This window comes from Struthio camelus, chromosome 1, assembly GCF_040807025.1.
Source record: "Struthio camelus isolate bStrCam1 chromosome 1, bStrCam1.hap1, whole genome shotgun sequence".
NCBI lineage: Eukaryota > Metazoa > Chordata > Aves > Struthioniformes > Struthionidae > Struthio > Struthio camelus.
The window spans coordinates 70,371,822-70,386,120 of NC_090942.1; the positions used below are offsets into that span (position 1 = coordinate 70,371,822).

Below are 14,299 nucleotides of genomic sequence, written 5' to 3' on the forward strand. Positions count from 1 at the left end.
GGCACATATAACCCCAAGTAGGTTGAAATAGCTTTGTGCTGAGAATTGCCCAGATGCACAACTGTTGAAGTGAAGAAAAAAGCAGAGTTTGTCTTATACAGTGCCCTAAACTGTTACCATCACTTTGTACCTAAGACCAAATTCCCTGAGGCCCCATAATTCTTAAATTGTCTTCTCTGCAAAAGCATTGCATCTGCGGAGCACCTCAAAACAACACACAAGCTGCCTGCTTCACTTCCACAGGGCAGACACACTGCTTTCAGTTGTATTACGAGGCTTTTAAGATAGGTCTTCTCCCTCAGATGCCTTTCCTCTTTACATCACTAATCTTTGTCCCCTGATTGCATCTCTTTTGTTATTTTCTTGAATTGCTCCATTCCCTTTTTCCTGGGGCAAATCTAGTCATCATCTTGCACTGCAGCATTCTGGGGGGCTTTAAAACACCTGCTGGTGACAAGCACGGTTACTGGAGGTGCAGACATTTGGATGATCTCCAGATCCAAGGCAATGCACTTTAAATTGTTTTTGGAAGAAACAAGGCATCCCACAGAGTTGGAAGCTCAAGGCTTTGCAGTTGATGGTCTTTTGCTATCACTTCCTCCTGGTGAAGACAGATAAGCAATGAGGGAAGGAGCCTTTTCTTCTGTGTTACTAACTTTTTTCAGCTGGGCCCCCTCCATATTTGAGTGCCTGTTAAAATAAGACCCCATATCATCTATTCACAGTGTATGAAATAAGGAAGGATGTGTTGTTTAAACAAGAGATGCTTCTTGTTACAGTGTGAGTGCTTTTCTGATGATAAAGCACAAGCAAGGGAACCAACAGCAAATGAAAGACCACTGGAAATGTTTTGTAAGAGATGAGCAGATCCCGTTAACTATCAGATCCCCTGAGTCAGAGTGAAATGAAGAGCTACAGGTGACAAGAGTTTTGGGATTTTTGCAAGGCTAACCTGAAAAGACCTCTGCTTTCTGCTAGGTGTTTGGTAAAATTGCGCTGAACGATACCACAGAAATCAACCGCAACAACAACTTCCAGACCTTCCCCCAAGCAGTGCTGCTGCTTTTCAGGTGGGTGTCTGACAGTTCTGGATAGTGTCAGTCTGGGAGCGCAATTCCTGTGCTCTAGGAGACAGCTTATCTGCTTCTACTGTGTCATGGTCACAAGGTGAGTAGAAACATGTTGTACCTTAGTAGGGGAGCCTAGGAGTTACGTCAGGTGAAACAACTGGTTTGTTAACCCTCACATCTGCCAGCTGACACAGGCCAACAGCCAGTGTCTGGGCAGGGAGGCAAGTCCTCCTACTGAAAAGGAAGGTGGCCAGTCGTTCAGCTCTCTCAAATGTTGATATTCATCATTAAGTCCTTCTTGCTTTTAAATTCAGCCAATATGACTTCCTGCTTATAGTAGCAGGGAAAGGGACATGAACTCTGCATGTACCTTGGCATGGCCATGCCTAGCTCAGCTTAGCCTACTGTCATGCTTCAGGTGTGCCAGGACTGCAGGGAAGGCTACTGAAGAGAGGAGAGACAAGGATTGGGAGTTGGCAGGAATTCAGCACTCTCCACTTGCTTACAAGGAGGAGGAGCAGGGGAAAGGAGGGTGACTAAGAGAAACTAGGTCTCCCCCTCCATCTAGCATCATGTAATCCATAGCTGTGTCACGCAATTCGCCATGACTCTGGTGGGCTGGAGTGCAACAGCTTCATATCCAGACTAGACAGAGTAAGTCAGGAACAACACATTGACAATGGCAACAAAGCCAGAGAGAGTAGTGGGATACGCCAATGTATGTCAAAGCCAGGCCATCCCTCTTCGCTGATGGGCCTAACTTGCTCTTAATTGACCTCAGTGGCAAAATTGCCGTTCACATTCGTGGGAGCAGGAGCAGCTTGCTAATATGCCAGTCCCTCCTCTCTCAAATCAAAGGTGACTGTTGACTTGCCTTGCCCTTTGCTGTGCCCAGGTGTGCCACTGGTGAGGCCTGGCAGGAAATCATGCTGGCGTGTCTCCCAGACAAAAAGTGTGATCCAGAGTCGGAACCGGCCAACTCCACGGAAGCTGATCACTCCTGCGGGAGCAGCTTCGCTGTCTTCTATTTCATCAGCTTCTACATGCTCTGTGCCTTCCTGGTGAGTCTGTACTGGCAACCAAAACGTGCCTGCGTCAGCCTGAGCCGCGGCCTTCCCAGGCCTCAGTGCTGCACAGCAGAAAAGTGATCTCAAAGATAGGAAATCTCCCTGCCAGGTCTTTCCCATGACAGCACTCCCTTGATCACTGCAATTCCTGCCTCTCTTTAGAGCTCTGGGGGATGCTCTGCTTCCAGTCTTAATCCTTTATGCACAGCAAAGGAATGGGTTTTTTCCCCCCCTCCCCCTCAATGAGAAAACAAAATTAGCGTGTTGTAGGCTGTGCTGAGGCTATCAATGCCTTAGCCACACTTCCCACCTTCCCTCCTACCTTCCTTCTGCCTGCAGAGCAGGTTTTTCCTCCCCTGCCAGCAGCAATGACTGTGAGAATACACATATCCCACTTGCATCTGCTCGGTGTTGGCAATGCGGCATTGCTCAGAGCTTAAGCACACGCTCTGCAGCTGGCGTCAGCGCGCAAAACTCTCCCAGTGAACAGCAGCAACATTTTAAAAGGCTTGGTGTTGGGCCAGGAGAAAGGACTTTTCTCTGAGCCCCACTGCTTTTGGAGGATAAATCCCAGGTTCCCCCACCACTATCACATTCTTCTGGGAAAAGACATGGGTAAATAAAATGCCATCACAGCATTTCTAAAATGTTGGCAAACTTGAGCCACATCCATTCAGTTGGGAGGAGAAAGATACGATCAACTGAGACCATCCTCCCTCTAGGATCTTCTCATTGAAACTGGGGAGCTGACATGGGGGAACAGAGAAATCCCCCTGACAAATGGCTTCCAGTTTTGTGAGTAAAAGTCCAAACCTTGAACTGGAAACCTGGTGAAGTCTGCTGTTACCTGTCTCATCCACCAAGTCATCTCTGTCCTTGTTTGCAGATCATCAATCTTTTTGTAGCTGTTATAATGGATAACTTCGATTATTTGACACGGGACTGGTCCATTTTAGGACCACACCACCTGGATGAGTTTAAAAGGATCTGGGCAGAGTATGACCCTGAAGCCAAGTAAGTAACCCACCCAGAATATCAGCCCTCCTCAGGAGAACAGGCCTGTTATTTTCTAGCCTCTAGACCCACTGCAGTCAGTGCCGTGTTCCTGCTGCAAGAGCACTTTCTCTCTGCGAAGGTCCTAAAATGGATACCTCCACAAGGTATTGCTGGTGAATCCAGTGGACAACAGAGCTAGGATATGTGCAGGCTGCATTGTCAGCTGACAGGACATTGTTTCACCTTCAGTCCAGGGTGGGGGTGGGGAGGATGGACACAGGTTGTTTAGGGAGGGGACAGTAGGAAATTCAGAGGAGGTTAGAGGGTGGTTTTACTGTGGCATGTGTTGGGGAGGTATTGAATCCAAGCTGTAAATCTTCTTTTTGACTTTCTGCTCACAGCAGAGCTGCTGTGCTCAAGTCTCCATTTTGTAATATGTCATATGGGCCCATCACAGCCTGTACCTTCACATAACGGCATTACATGATCTGCAGGGTTATTCACATCAGCAGACTTGGAGGGATTTAGAGTTACACAAGAATAACTCGCACAAGAGCTTAACTGACATCTGTTAGTACATGCTCTCTTTGATGCATGCTGAGGCTTAAAGTACATTTACATCCCTGTGGCATTATAGGATAATTGGCAATTGCAATTATAAAGCCCCCTTAACAATGCAAAAACTGTGGAAAGAGATCTTAGCATAAAGTAAAAACAGATCTCTTTGGTTCTGGATCTGTAGACACAGTGTCAAGATTAATTTGGGCTCGGGCTCTGCAGGATGTGAGGCTATGTCACATTATCAGAGTGATATTTAAATGCGAACCTTTCTTCCCATCTAGAGTGACTGTCCAGAAAAATTTTCAATAAGGTATAGAAGATACCTTACTGAAATCTTGCACCTTATAGGATTTATCTTAATAAATACATTATTTACTAACAAAACACACGCTCGTTTGAAGACAAAGACTACAGTGGCTGGAGCCGTATAATAGACAGCCCCTCACTCCAGACAACATCTTGTTCCTTCCCATCCATAAATGTGCATTTTTTTTCCTCTTCCTGGTGAATGTCCCATGTCTGAGGCTCCAGCTCTGGCTCTGGCAGCTCTCCTCCCTCCATGAGAGAATTTTCCTTTCGGGAAGCCATTTACAAAACTTGAAAGAAATCAAACTGCTGCTCTTTAGGTGTGTTTATGGAAGCAGTTCAGGACTTCATTTCACACTGGCTCCAATGACAGCCAGAAGCATAAACAAGAATCAAAAGATAGTTGCTCTGGGCTATTTCTCTGGGAGGTAAAGCGCCAGGAAATAAAGAAACCCTCTGCACCTCTGTTAAGTGTTAAAGCCCTAAGGCCAACAGGTGCACAAGCAGCCACGGATTTAGAACAGGTCAGTGGTGGGAAAACAACCCCGAAGTGTCAGTTTGTGCACGTTGGATCTGCAGCATTCAAAACATTAAAGTCAGTTCTTGCAGGTACTGACTTGTCTTTGACTGACCACTGTGTTTTCTGTACTAGTAGGAGTTATGTGAGTGTTAGGCAAATCCCGAGGAATGCACTGAGTACAAGAGGCCCGAAACACTACCACAGGCGATGTCTAGGTTACAGGGAGTGGCAGTGTGGGTCTGGAAAGATCTCAGTGAGACTTCTGGCTGCATCTGCACTCTGCAGACAAATCAGCAGGTCGCCCTGTGTTAAGGATGTGACCCTCATCTTGCTTTTTTCCTTAGGGGACGGATCAAGCACTTGGATGTGGTGACACTGCTCCGGCGGATTCAGCCACCCCTGGGCTTTGGGAAGCTCTGTCCTCATCGAGTGGCTTGCAAAGTAAGGCACTTCGGGGAAGGCTGGGCGTCAGAAGCAGCAAAATACCAAGCGGGGACATTTTATTACTAATGCAGAGTGTAAGATCCAGGCAATCCTGGTGCACATCCTCTGTGCTTCCCTGCTAGCCGCTATGCAGGCTGCCGCTTAGCGCACACAACAGACCCCGTGCAAGGCAAGGCCCAGCAGCCCCAAAAGTGTGAGGCACCATCCACAGTCACATAGGACTGGTCCTTTGGGGAACTGAGCTGGGGCAGGAACAGTCATGCATGAGGCGGTGCGTGCTGCCCCAGCGTGGGAAAACTGGGAATAGCATGTGTTTGAACCCAGCCTGTCTCCACTCTGCGCTGCTCCCCTGCTCCTTTGGGCTGGTAGTAACCTGGTGGAGGGCCCTCAACTCTGAGACAGGCCGATGTTCTTCTAGTGAGAGACATTAATGCCCTGTTAGCTATATCAGCCCTATCTCTAGCTAGGAGGATGTTCAAGCATTGTATCAACCACACATGTGTTTGTGGTATCAAACGCACATACCAAAAAGCCAGATTGGGACAGATAACGGGGCAAGTGAAAAGATCTCCAAGATTTTCTTTATACCAAGTAATCCACCAGAAACCTAATAAATAGGTTTTTTCCTAAAAAACTGACAGAAACTGAACCCCAAGGTGAACAAAGTATTAATATAAAGAAAGAGCAAGGACAGATTTTCAGTGAAAATGTCTTATTAATCTCTCTGGTTGTGAGACCCTAGCTATCAAAAAGAACAATCTCTAGTGAATGACATGTTTCTAACCTTTGTGCTTCCTTCCATTGAACGTCCTCATTCATCACCCCACAAGTCTCAGAGTTCATATTTGACTTTTGTAGATGGTTTATATCAATCTCAGAGCAATACACAAACGCTGAGGCCTCTACACAGAAATACATGACTTCTGCGGCCTGCTGCCTATCCATTTCAGTCTGCTATCTTCCATCTCTTGTGTCAGTCTGAAGAACCTGGTTCAAGCCCCACACTCTGTGAAAGCAGTGGTGGTGACAGGGAACAATGACCCCCAATTTGGTACTAAACCAGGCCCACTGCATGAAAGTGGTAGCAGACAGAGCTCTAACCAAATCAACCCCTTAAAGCAGAAACCAAGGGCCTGGTGCCTCTTACCTCCTGGATATAAGATCTGGTGACTTTACTACATATTACCTCAGACAGATGTTATTGGTCTCACAGAAGTTTCCCCTGCAGCTGCACCAGTCCTTGGCCCACACTCTCTGTCCTACATGGCTTTACAAAATGACTGCAGGGCAGACGCAGCCCTGCTGTAAAAGGAAGAGGGGCTGGAGAAAGCAGCAGAAACTTTCAGGCTCAGCTAGCCCACTTGTTCAAGTCTGTCAGCTGTTTCAGTGAAAGATACTGGTTCTCTATTTAAATACTTTTGCACTAGACATAGCATGCCCCATGAGACATAAAGAAATCAATTTGCTTCTGTTAAGAATGAAAGGTATCATTTAAAACCAAATGGTTTGGGAACTGGAATAAACTTCTGTCTGTAAAATGCATGGTGGGCAAATGCCCCCTGGCCACTGGGGAAATGAGGACTAGAAAGTGATACCCATATTGGAAATGAAGTATCTAGCAATGGGAGAGAGACCCCAGGGCAAACTCATGCCATGGTTAGGACAAGTGGTGGATGTGACAAGTCCTTTTATAATTGTTTAATCAAACCCACAGGCCATGGATGCACAGGTGAGAGGGATGGCAGGTCTGGAGGGCATTGTGAGGGCAAAGAAAGAGCATTTTCCAGTCCACGGGTAGGCAGTATGATTGTTCTGTTTCTCCTCCTTACTCTGCAGCGCCTTGTCTCCATGAACATGCCACTGAATAGTGATGGGACTGTAATGTTCAATGCTACTCTCTTTGCGTTGGTCAGAACAGCACTGAGGATCAAGACAGAAGGTAATAATCTTGCTGACTGCAAGGGTACCTGAATGATGTCCATGCCAACATGTGCTGAGCTGGAGTGCAGTATAAGGACATCTTGTGTAAAAGTCTTCCAGTTACTCATATGCAGCATATAGTACAAAAAGCAAAGTAAATATATTTGGAAGAATAACGTCTTCTAGGGAGAGAACAGTGTTTCTAGCTGAGTGTTACATAGAAAGCTGTGCTTCCCATGGTATCATAACAGATTACCAATCATGTTCTTTATGATCGTCTGGAATTTAAACGTTTCAGACCTACTGTCCAGTCAAATCCGAGGAAGGAAGAGGGAGAGAGAAGCTTCCCCTTGTGTAAACTGACTGCAGAGCTGGGCAGCTTTTTAACAGCTGTCACCATGGATCTGCCAGTCCATGGGAGGCAGCAGAGCATAGACCAGAGGGTCTCACCTCACTGAAATTCCTCCTACGCTTCCACTAGTGGATGTTAACATCACGTTTTAGTGACAGTGGTGTTGTAGGTCTAAGGACATATGGGAAGCCAAGGGCATAGGGACTGTTAGTGTCTTTTCATAGACCAGAGGATAAAGTTGGGGAAAGCAGACAAGCTTTTGGGCTCAGCTTGTCAGCACTGTTAACTCTGCACATTACCTGCTCTAGTGAAAGATACTGGCCCTGAATCTAAACCTGGCTTCATGTATTAATAACATATTTTAAAGAGTGTGTAGAGCTGTGATTCACAGCTAAACACCTCTGCCTCAGGAGTGGCTACGTTACATTTTAGGCATGGGAAAGTGGACCAGCAGAAGCATAGCTTACCATGCCAGGATAATACTGACAGCAGAGCAAAAAAAGGTGGTAAAATTAAAAATTGTATTAAGGCATTGGATGTTGTGCTAAACAGAATTTGACTGCAGCAAAAGTGGCTCTCCTGAGGAAAAAGCCAACCTCAACCCCTGCAGAACATCTTGGATCTTAGATAAAACAGAGGCCCAAAAGGGACTTGATCTTCTCTTCTGCCTTAGCCTCAAACTGTGAATGATTGCCAGTGAACTCCTGTGAAACCATCTGAAGTCTCAAACTGCTTCCCTTCTTGCCTTAGGAGCATCTTATAAGTAGTTAGGGCAGAAGTTTGGAATCAGCCCTCCTGAGTCAAAGTTCTGACTTTGATGCTGTCCGGCTGTTTCATGCTCAGCAATTTACTTAGTCTCCCCATTTTTGCTTCATTGTTTTAAGAGAGCCGCTGGCATGCAGAGCCCTGTGCAGCACGCTGAGGAGCCTTAATGTTTGGGTGCTATAAGAAAAGCGGGAACAGCACATTTGGGAGGAGATGACTGGTTTAGTATACCTAGAGAGAGAAGAGCGCTTCAAGCATAAAGGGTTTTAATGTACATAAATCAGGAAATTAAAATGAAGATGAGCAGCTTGGGAGGAAAAGGATACCTAGAAGGAAAGGATATCAACTGAATCTGCTCCACTCTCAGGGGAGTGGTGTGGCTGGATTAATGTCTCATCAGCTCAGAGCCTCTGAAGAGAACAAGTAATATCTAAGTTCAGACAGTAACATAAAGGCTTGTTACCTCCTATACTGTTCCTCAGAGAATAAACAAGAATATCCGAAGGCTGTCCTGTGAGTTAGATAGTGAAGGCCTTGCACATTCCTTGAGTGCCTTCTCAGAGCACTGCGCAGGCTCTCTCCAAGGCAGACCCTTGGCACTATGTGAAGAAGGTGGCATATGCTGGGATACAGGGAATGCAGCAAGTAACTCTTGGGAAGGGCTGAAAGCAGACCCAGGTCTTCAGAGTTCTAGCTGCCTCTTTACCACCAATTATTTGTCTTCCATGGACAGTGGTTTCCCAGTAATGGACTTTTACTCTCATCGTATTTAACCTTCACTGGATCTCAACTAAAATTTGGAGCTGTTGAATGAGAACTCGGCTGTCTAGGACAAAGTAGCACTGCCGTTTTGTTGTTTCTGGCTGCTGGAGGCAAACACTCAGTAACACAGTATCAGCAAATACATACCATTCACCTTCCTACCCTTAGATGACTAGGCATACCTAGGAGGAAAACAAGGAGACCTCTTGCTGTGAGGAGGCTTTAGCAATGGTCAGAGCTATTTCTGCCCAAAACCTTCCGCTGCTGGAAAAGCTCTACTGATTCCCTTCTCAGATTGCTGTGCCAGTTGTGTGAAATTGTTCCTATGCAGAGCCTGGCTTAATTCTGTCTCTGATGATTTTCACCCTACAGGTAACTTGGAGCAAGCTAATGAAGAGCTGAGAGCAATAATTAAGAAAATCTGGAAGCGTACCAGTATGAAACTGCTGGACCAGGTGGTGCCCCCTGCAGGTGGTGAGTGCAGGATCCCCTCCTGGTCTGTGAAATCTCTCTGTCCTTTCTTCTACCTGACATATCCTACTGCACCTTGTGATCATCAGGTGGAATACAGGGTACATGCTTTCCTCTTCAAGCTGAAACGTGTTTACATCACTGGATAGTTCATCAGGTTGAGAACTGTTTCTGCCGGTAATGAAGAGAATATAATGCTCTTACTGCTGAGAGATCAGGGAAGGAAGGAAGTCTCTAAATAGGAGTTAGAAACCTTCATTCCTAGATCTTACCCCAGTCATCGGCGCTTGCTCCCCTAGCTATTGCCCAGTAGCTGCTGTGGGCAAAGGAAGCAGGCAGAGCTGAGTAGCTCCAGAGAGGATGTGGACTTAGTGTATATTAGTGTATTAGCAATTGGCCTTTCACTCAAGTTAAGCGTGCAGCCCTTCTCGTTAAACCCCTTGTATTTAGCAGAACTACCTTTTCTATGGCATAACTACTTTCCACAATGATACCTGTCAAAGACTTCTGGACCTCGGGCCAATCCTCAGCCAGTAGGAGTTGGTATAACTGACTAGATTCCTGTGCAGCACTCCTCATGGGTCATAATCACGAGGCCTCTAGGCTCTTCCTTCTCTAGCCTTCTTGGGAGCCAGGATGTATGGGTATGCAGTGTGACCTTCACTGACCTTCCAGGGGGCTCCCGGGGCTGTAGCACAAAACAGCTCTTGGCAGATACTTGATTGTTGGTAGTCAAATCTTGAAGCCTTGCTCAGTCCACTCTTAAGTCAGTGGACACCATATCTTATAAAATTTTCAGTGGGTGAGGGGTCTAGAGAAGGGAGGAGAGTTACCTGGATAAAAACGAAGTGCACATTTTGGCTCATTGAGAGTTTGTGTTGAGTGAGAGGACAGCAATGATTCCATTCCTGGGGGTGGAGGGTGACCGTTTTGGTCCTATCGCACCCGTGCTAGACCCAACAGAGTTTCAGTACTGAGAAGGGTTAGATCATGTCTGGGACAGATGGTTGTCACCTGCCATTAGTGAGCCCAAACTCTGAATACACATTTACTCCAGGCTGTCATGAGACAAAGGAGCATGTGTCAACCCAGACTGGGAAGCTGCTGCTATAGCAAGATCCTATATGGTAAACCAGTACTAGAGACTGCAAAGATTAGAAGGCCCTTCATCATAACCAAGGTGCATCCACAGGTGCATAACCATAGTGTTCTCTATCAGCAGAGGTAGTTTATCCAAGTGCCATTGGCCCCTCTCCTCCTGCGTACTCACAGTAGGCTGTGGGTGTGGAATAATCACTTCCTTCAGCCCCACATACTGTTACCATGAAAAGCAAAGAAGTACTGATATGTCTAATGTTTCTGCTTTGAATTGCAGGTCTCACATTAGCAAATTCATTGTTTAAAATCAGTTGCTTATTTTGTTTTTGTCGGACATACCCCTTTTCAGATGATGAGGTGACTGTTGGGAAGTTCTACGCCACTTTCCTAATCCAGGAGTATTTCCGGAAGTTCAAGAAACGTAAAGAACAGGGCCTGGTGGGCAAGCCCTCCCAGCGCAACGCTCTCTCCTTGCAGGTGAAAAATGGGCCGGGGATGGGCAGGGGTGGTACAGCTGAGGCATTTGATTCTGCTTCCCTCTCAGCCATTCTAGGATCTACAGTGGGCTATCCCCACTGGAAAGGAACTTGTAGGCACCTGCAATTGAATCTCTTTGAATAAGCAATTATCTCCCATAGGCCATATCCCTTAGCTCTGGAGGTGAAATGCAGAAGTGATTTATGTCTGTGATATCTGATCTATCAATCAGCTGATAATGTTTGAAACTTGGGTTCCGTTTGGAAAGCTGGTAGGAAATGTCTGGCAGACATTTATTTCCGCATTCATGATACCCCTTCTGAGGGGAGCCACTGTAACTGGTGAGGGAAAGTATGTTGCCAAGAGGCTAAATCAGTTAAAAAGCAAGAAGGATACATGGATGCCAAGGCATCACAGTCCAATGGACAGGACATCAGACTCTCATACCTGGGAGCTATTCACCACTCTGCTATGGGTTTGCTGACTGGACTGCTAGGCTGTACGGAAGAAAAAGTCCCAATGATTATACAGGCTGTGCCGTTTCAGTCCCTCAGTTGTAGATTAAGGAAGAAGTGCGATACTGGCGTTCCAGCAAACTAAAATGTGTCGTGTTACAAACACAAGGTGCTGTAAGAGAGGTTTCAGCATACCCTCAGCATACCTCCCATGGCTGACTCCCTTATTGACTGGAAAGCATTCCAGTCAATAAGAGATCTGAGGCCTGTCCAAATCCAGATGCCAGAAATTTAGCTATTGAATCCATATTTAAGGTCCTACCCAAAAAGAACAGATTTTCAGAGGCACTGAGTACATGGTTTAGCTGAAACTGTGGGCGCTCTGGGGTTTCTGGTTGTGGATCTGAGAACCCAAAACTGAATGGACAGAAACTTGCTTAGTCAGGCCTGTGAATTCATGCCTATGTCCTGTAGTTATTAAAACAAGGGACTAGCAATGAGCGTTCCTGGGTTGAATTGTCAGTGCCTTCAGGAATTGATTGTGTGGCTGGGAGCAAGTCACCTAAACTCTTTATAACTGCTAAGAGTTTCTCCATCTCTAAGCTGGAGATGAGAGAACAGACTTTGTTGCAGTTTTACTAGGATCTGGGGATGCTATATTAAGTAAAATGGCCTCACAGTGCTTGGGAAGAAATAACACTGCTTTTATTTCTCATATACCCACTCGGAGATATGAAGCTGTACAGTTTGCCGTTTTGCAGGCTGGTCTGCGCACGCTTCATGACATCGGGCCAGAGATCCGAAGAGCAATCTCTGGAGACCTGACAGCTGAAGAAGAGCTAGATAAGGCCATGAAAGAAGCTGTTTCTGCTGCCTCTGAAGATGATATCTTCCGGGTAGGTGCTAAACGAGTTTACATGCTGAGGATGGGCCTGTAGCTTAGCTCAATGAGTGCAACATGCTGTTTTATACTCCCTGTACTTCAGCTGGCCTCTCTTCGTAGTTTTCTAGACTGTACTAGAAAACAGACTAGTAGACTGAGGGTGCTAGATCCTGAGGATCTTATGTGGGTTTTATCACATTTTCTTCTCAATGGAAGTTTCCCCTACATAAAACCTAAATAATATCAGAATGAGAATGGTCGGATATGGCCAAAGAATCTGAAAAATAGCTCAGATCAGCTTCAGCTTCCCAGCCACAGAACACGAGCAAGGCACACACCAGTGTTTTGTTCACAGTTCCTTTCAGTGGCCCAAGAAGTATCCTTTCAAAAACTACCGCTGCACCTAATAGAGCTCCTATGGTCCTGGAGGAAATTTCCTGAATAAGTTACCTAAAACATCTCTTTCTTACTTCATCCCTATTTCTTCTAATTGTCTCCTCTGGTAATATTTCCTATCCTTCTTTGGCATTTCCCCCATTCAAATACTTACAGAAAGTCACTGTCTTTCATTATTGATCATCTAAACAGTACAGAAAATTTTTCCTCATGCGTTCTTCCAGGTGATTAATAATTTGTAGCGCTCTTCTCAAATTCCCTCTTGTGTAGACACTGTTTTGCAACTGCACTGTGAAGACTAGACAGCAGTAACCTGGTTCTAGCACCTCCACCCGCTTCTGCACTGCTAGGGCTGGTGGGTGGTGTAGAGACACCTTTGCCTCACATATGCACCTGTCCATTACTCTAAAGCCAGTTCTCTGAAATATCTCAGAAAGGTAAAGCTTTCACAGTCTATCTCTACCAGGCCTCTCTGGTAGAGAAGCCTATGCACTGTAACTTCTGGTAGAGAGAGTACCAGTGCCATAATGCAAAACTTGATCCTCACATTTTCTTTCTCCCTAAAACAGGCTCAGCAGCAAATACCAGGCCCCTTGCAAAACTTTTCATTTACAAAAGGAAAATTGTTTCTGTTTCCCTGACAGAGAGCCGGAGGCTTGTTTGGAAACCATGTCAGCTATTACCAAAGCGATGGCAGGAGTGCATTCCCCCAGACATTCACCACACAGCGACCTTTGCACATCAATAAGTCTGGCAACAACCAGGGAGATACTGAGTCTCCATCTCATGAGAAGCTAGTAGACTCCACTTTCACTCCCAGCAGCTACTCATCTTCAGGCTCCAATGCTAACATCAACAACGCCAACAACACTGCCTTGTGCCGCTTCCCCAGCCCACCCAGCTACCCCAGCACTGTCAGCACAGTAGAAGGCCATGGCACCCCCTTGTCACCCACAATACGTGTGCAGGAGGCTCCTTGGAAACTGCCTTCCAAAAGGTAAGCTTCACAGCAGAGAGTGAGCTGAGGCACCAGGGAGAGGAACATGCATGGCAGTGCCAGAGCGCTGTTGTTAGCTAGAAACAAGAGAAGACGCTGTCCTGCTTGCAGCCCGGATTGGGCCTTCTGATTCCCCACTTGTGCCAAATCCCATGGTGCAGCAGATATGCATTGGCTGACCACTGGGAAGAAGCAGCACATAACACCCTCACTGAGCAACACACTTGATTTCCTTAGGCTTTTCCATGCAGAATCCTTCATAAGAACCAAAGACAGCCGTCCTTCACCACAGGGAGGTGTTTTATCTACTGGCAATTAAAAGAAAAAGAAACTGCAATTCTTCTCTTGAGCACCCAACGGGGAGCTTTAAGGAAATCATTTTTTTTCCTCCAGTGGGTCACACCCATAATGAAGTCACCAAAGGCATTCTGGGAGGAAGGTTGCAAGGATTTCAGTAATGCAATATTACATAAAGCAAAGAAAATCCTCTTCTCTGAACAGCTTTCAGGCTGAAACACATAAGTCTACACACAGATGAGTAAAATGACAGGAGTAACATTTCCAGCACAGGGGTATTTTTTTAACCCTTCCAGTAACAGTGCGAGGGAGCTGGAAATTTGTTTTCAGTGCAGACAGTGGGCAATGTGAGAAGGTGAAGGAATGCTGCTGTAGCAAAAAGCAGAATATGATAATAAGATGGTGAGAAATCAGTGGGTACAAAATTACTTGAGTGAAGAATGCTGTGGCTTTTCCATTTCC

The 14,299-nt window shown here is 46.0% G+C and overlaps 1 protein-coding gene across 8 annotated transcripts in view; it reads left to right on the forward strand.

Moving 5' to 3' along the window:
• CACNA1C (calcium voltage-gated channel subunit alpha1 C) overlaps positions 1 to 14,299 on the forward strand; it is a 451,988-nt gene that overhangs the window by 425,442 nt on the left and 12,247 nt on the right. For 5 of the 8 annotated variants that reach the window (XM_068947481.1, XM_068947534.1, XM_068947524.1 and 2 more), the window contains 9 exons: positions 979 to 1,070; positions 1,966 to 2,131; positions 3,024 to 3,151; positions 4,865 to 4,961; positions 6,801 to 6,903; positions 9,136 to 9,237; positions 10,682 to 10,809; positions 12,026 to 12,160; positions 13,188 to 13,540. In XM_068947481.1, coding sequence (XP_068803582.1) covers positions 979 to 1,070; positions 1,966 to 2,131; positions 3,024 to 3,151; positions 4,865 to 4,961; positions 6,801 to 6,903; positions 9,136 to 9,237; positions 10,682 to 10,809; positions 12,026 to 12,160; positions 13,188 to 13,540 — 1,304 coding nt within the window. Of the gene's footprint in view, positions 1 to 978; positions 1,071 to 1,965; positions 2,132 to 3,023; positions 3,152 to 4,864; positions 4,962 to 6,800; positions 6,904 to 9,135; positions 9,238 to 10,681; positions 10,810 to 12,010; positions 12,161 to 13,187; positions 13,541 to 14,299 lie in introns of all 8 variants that reach the window. The other 3 variants (XM_068947471.1, XM_068947499.1, XM_068947488.1) reach the window with 1 other exon arrangement.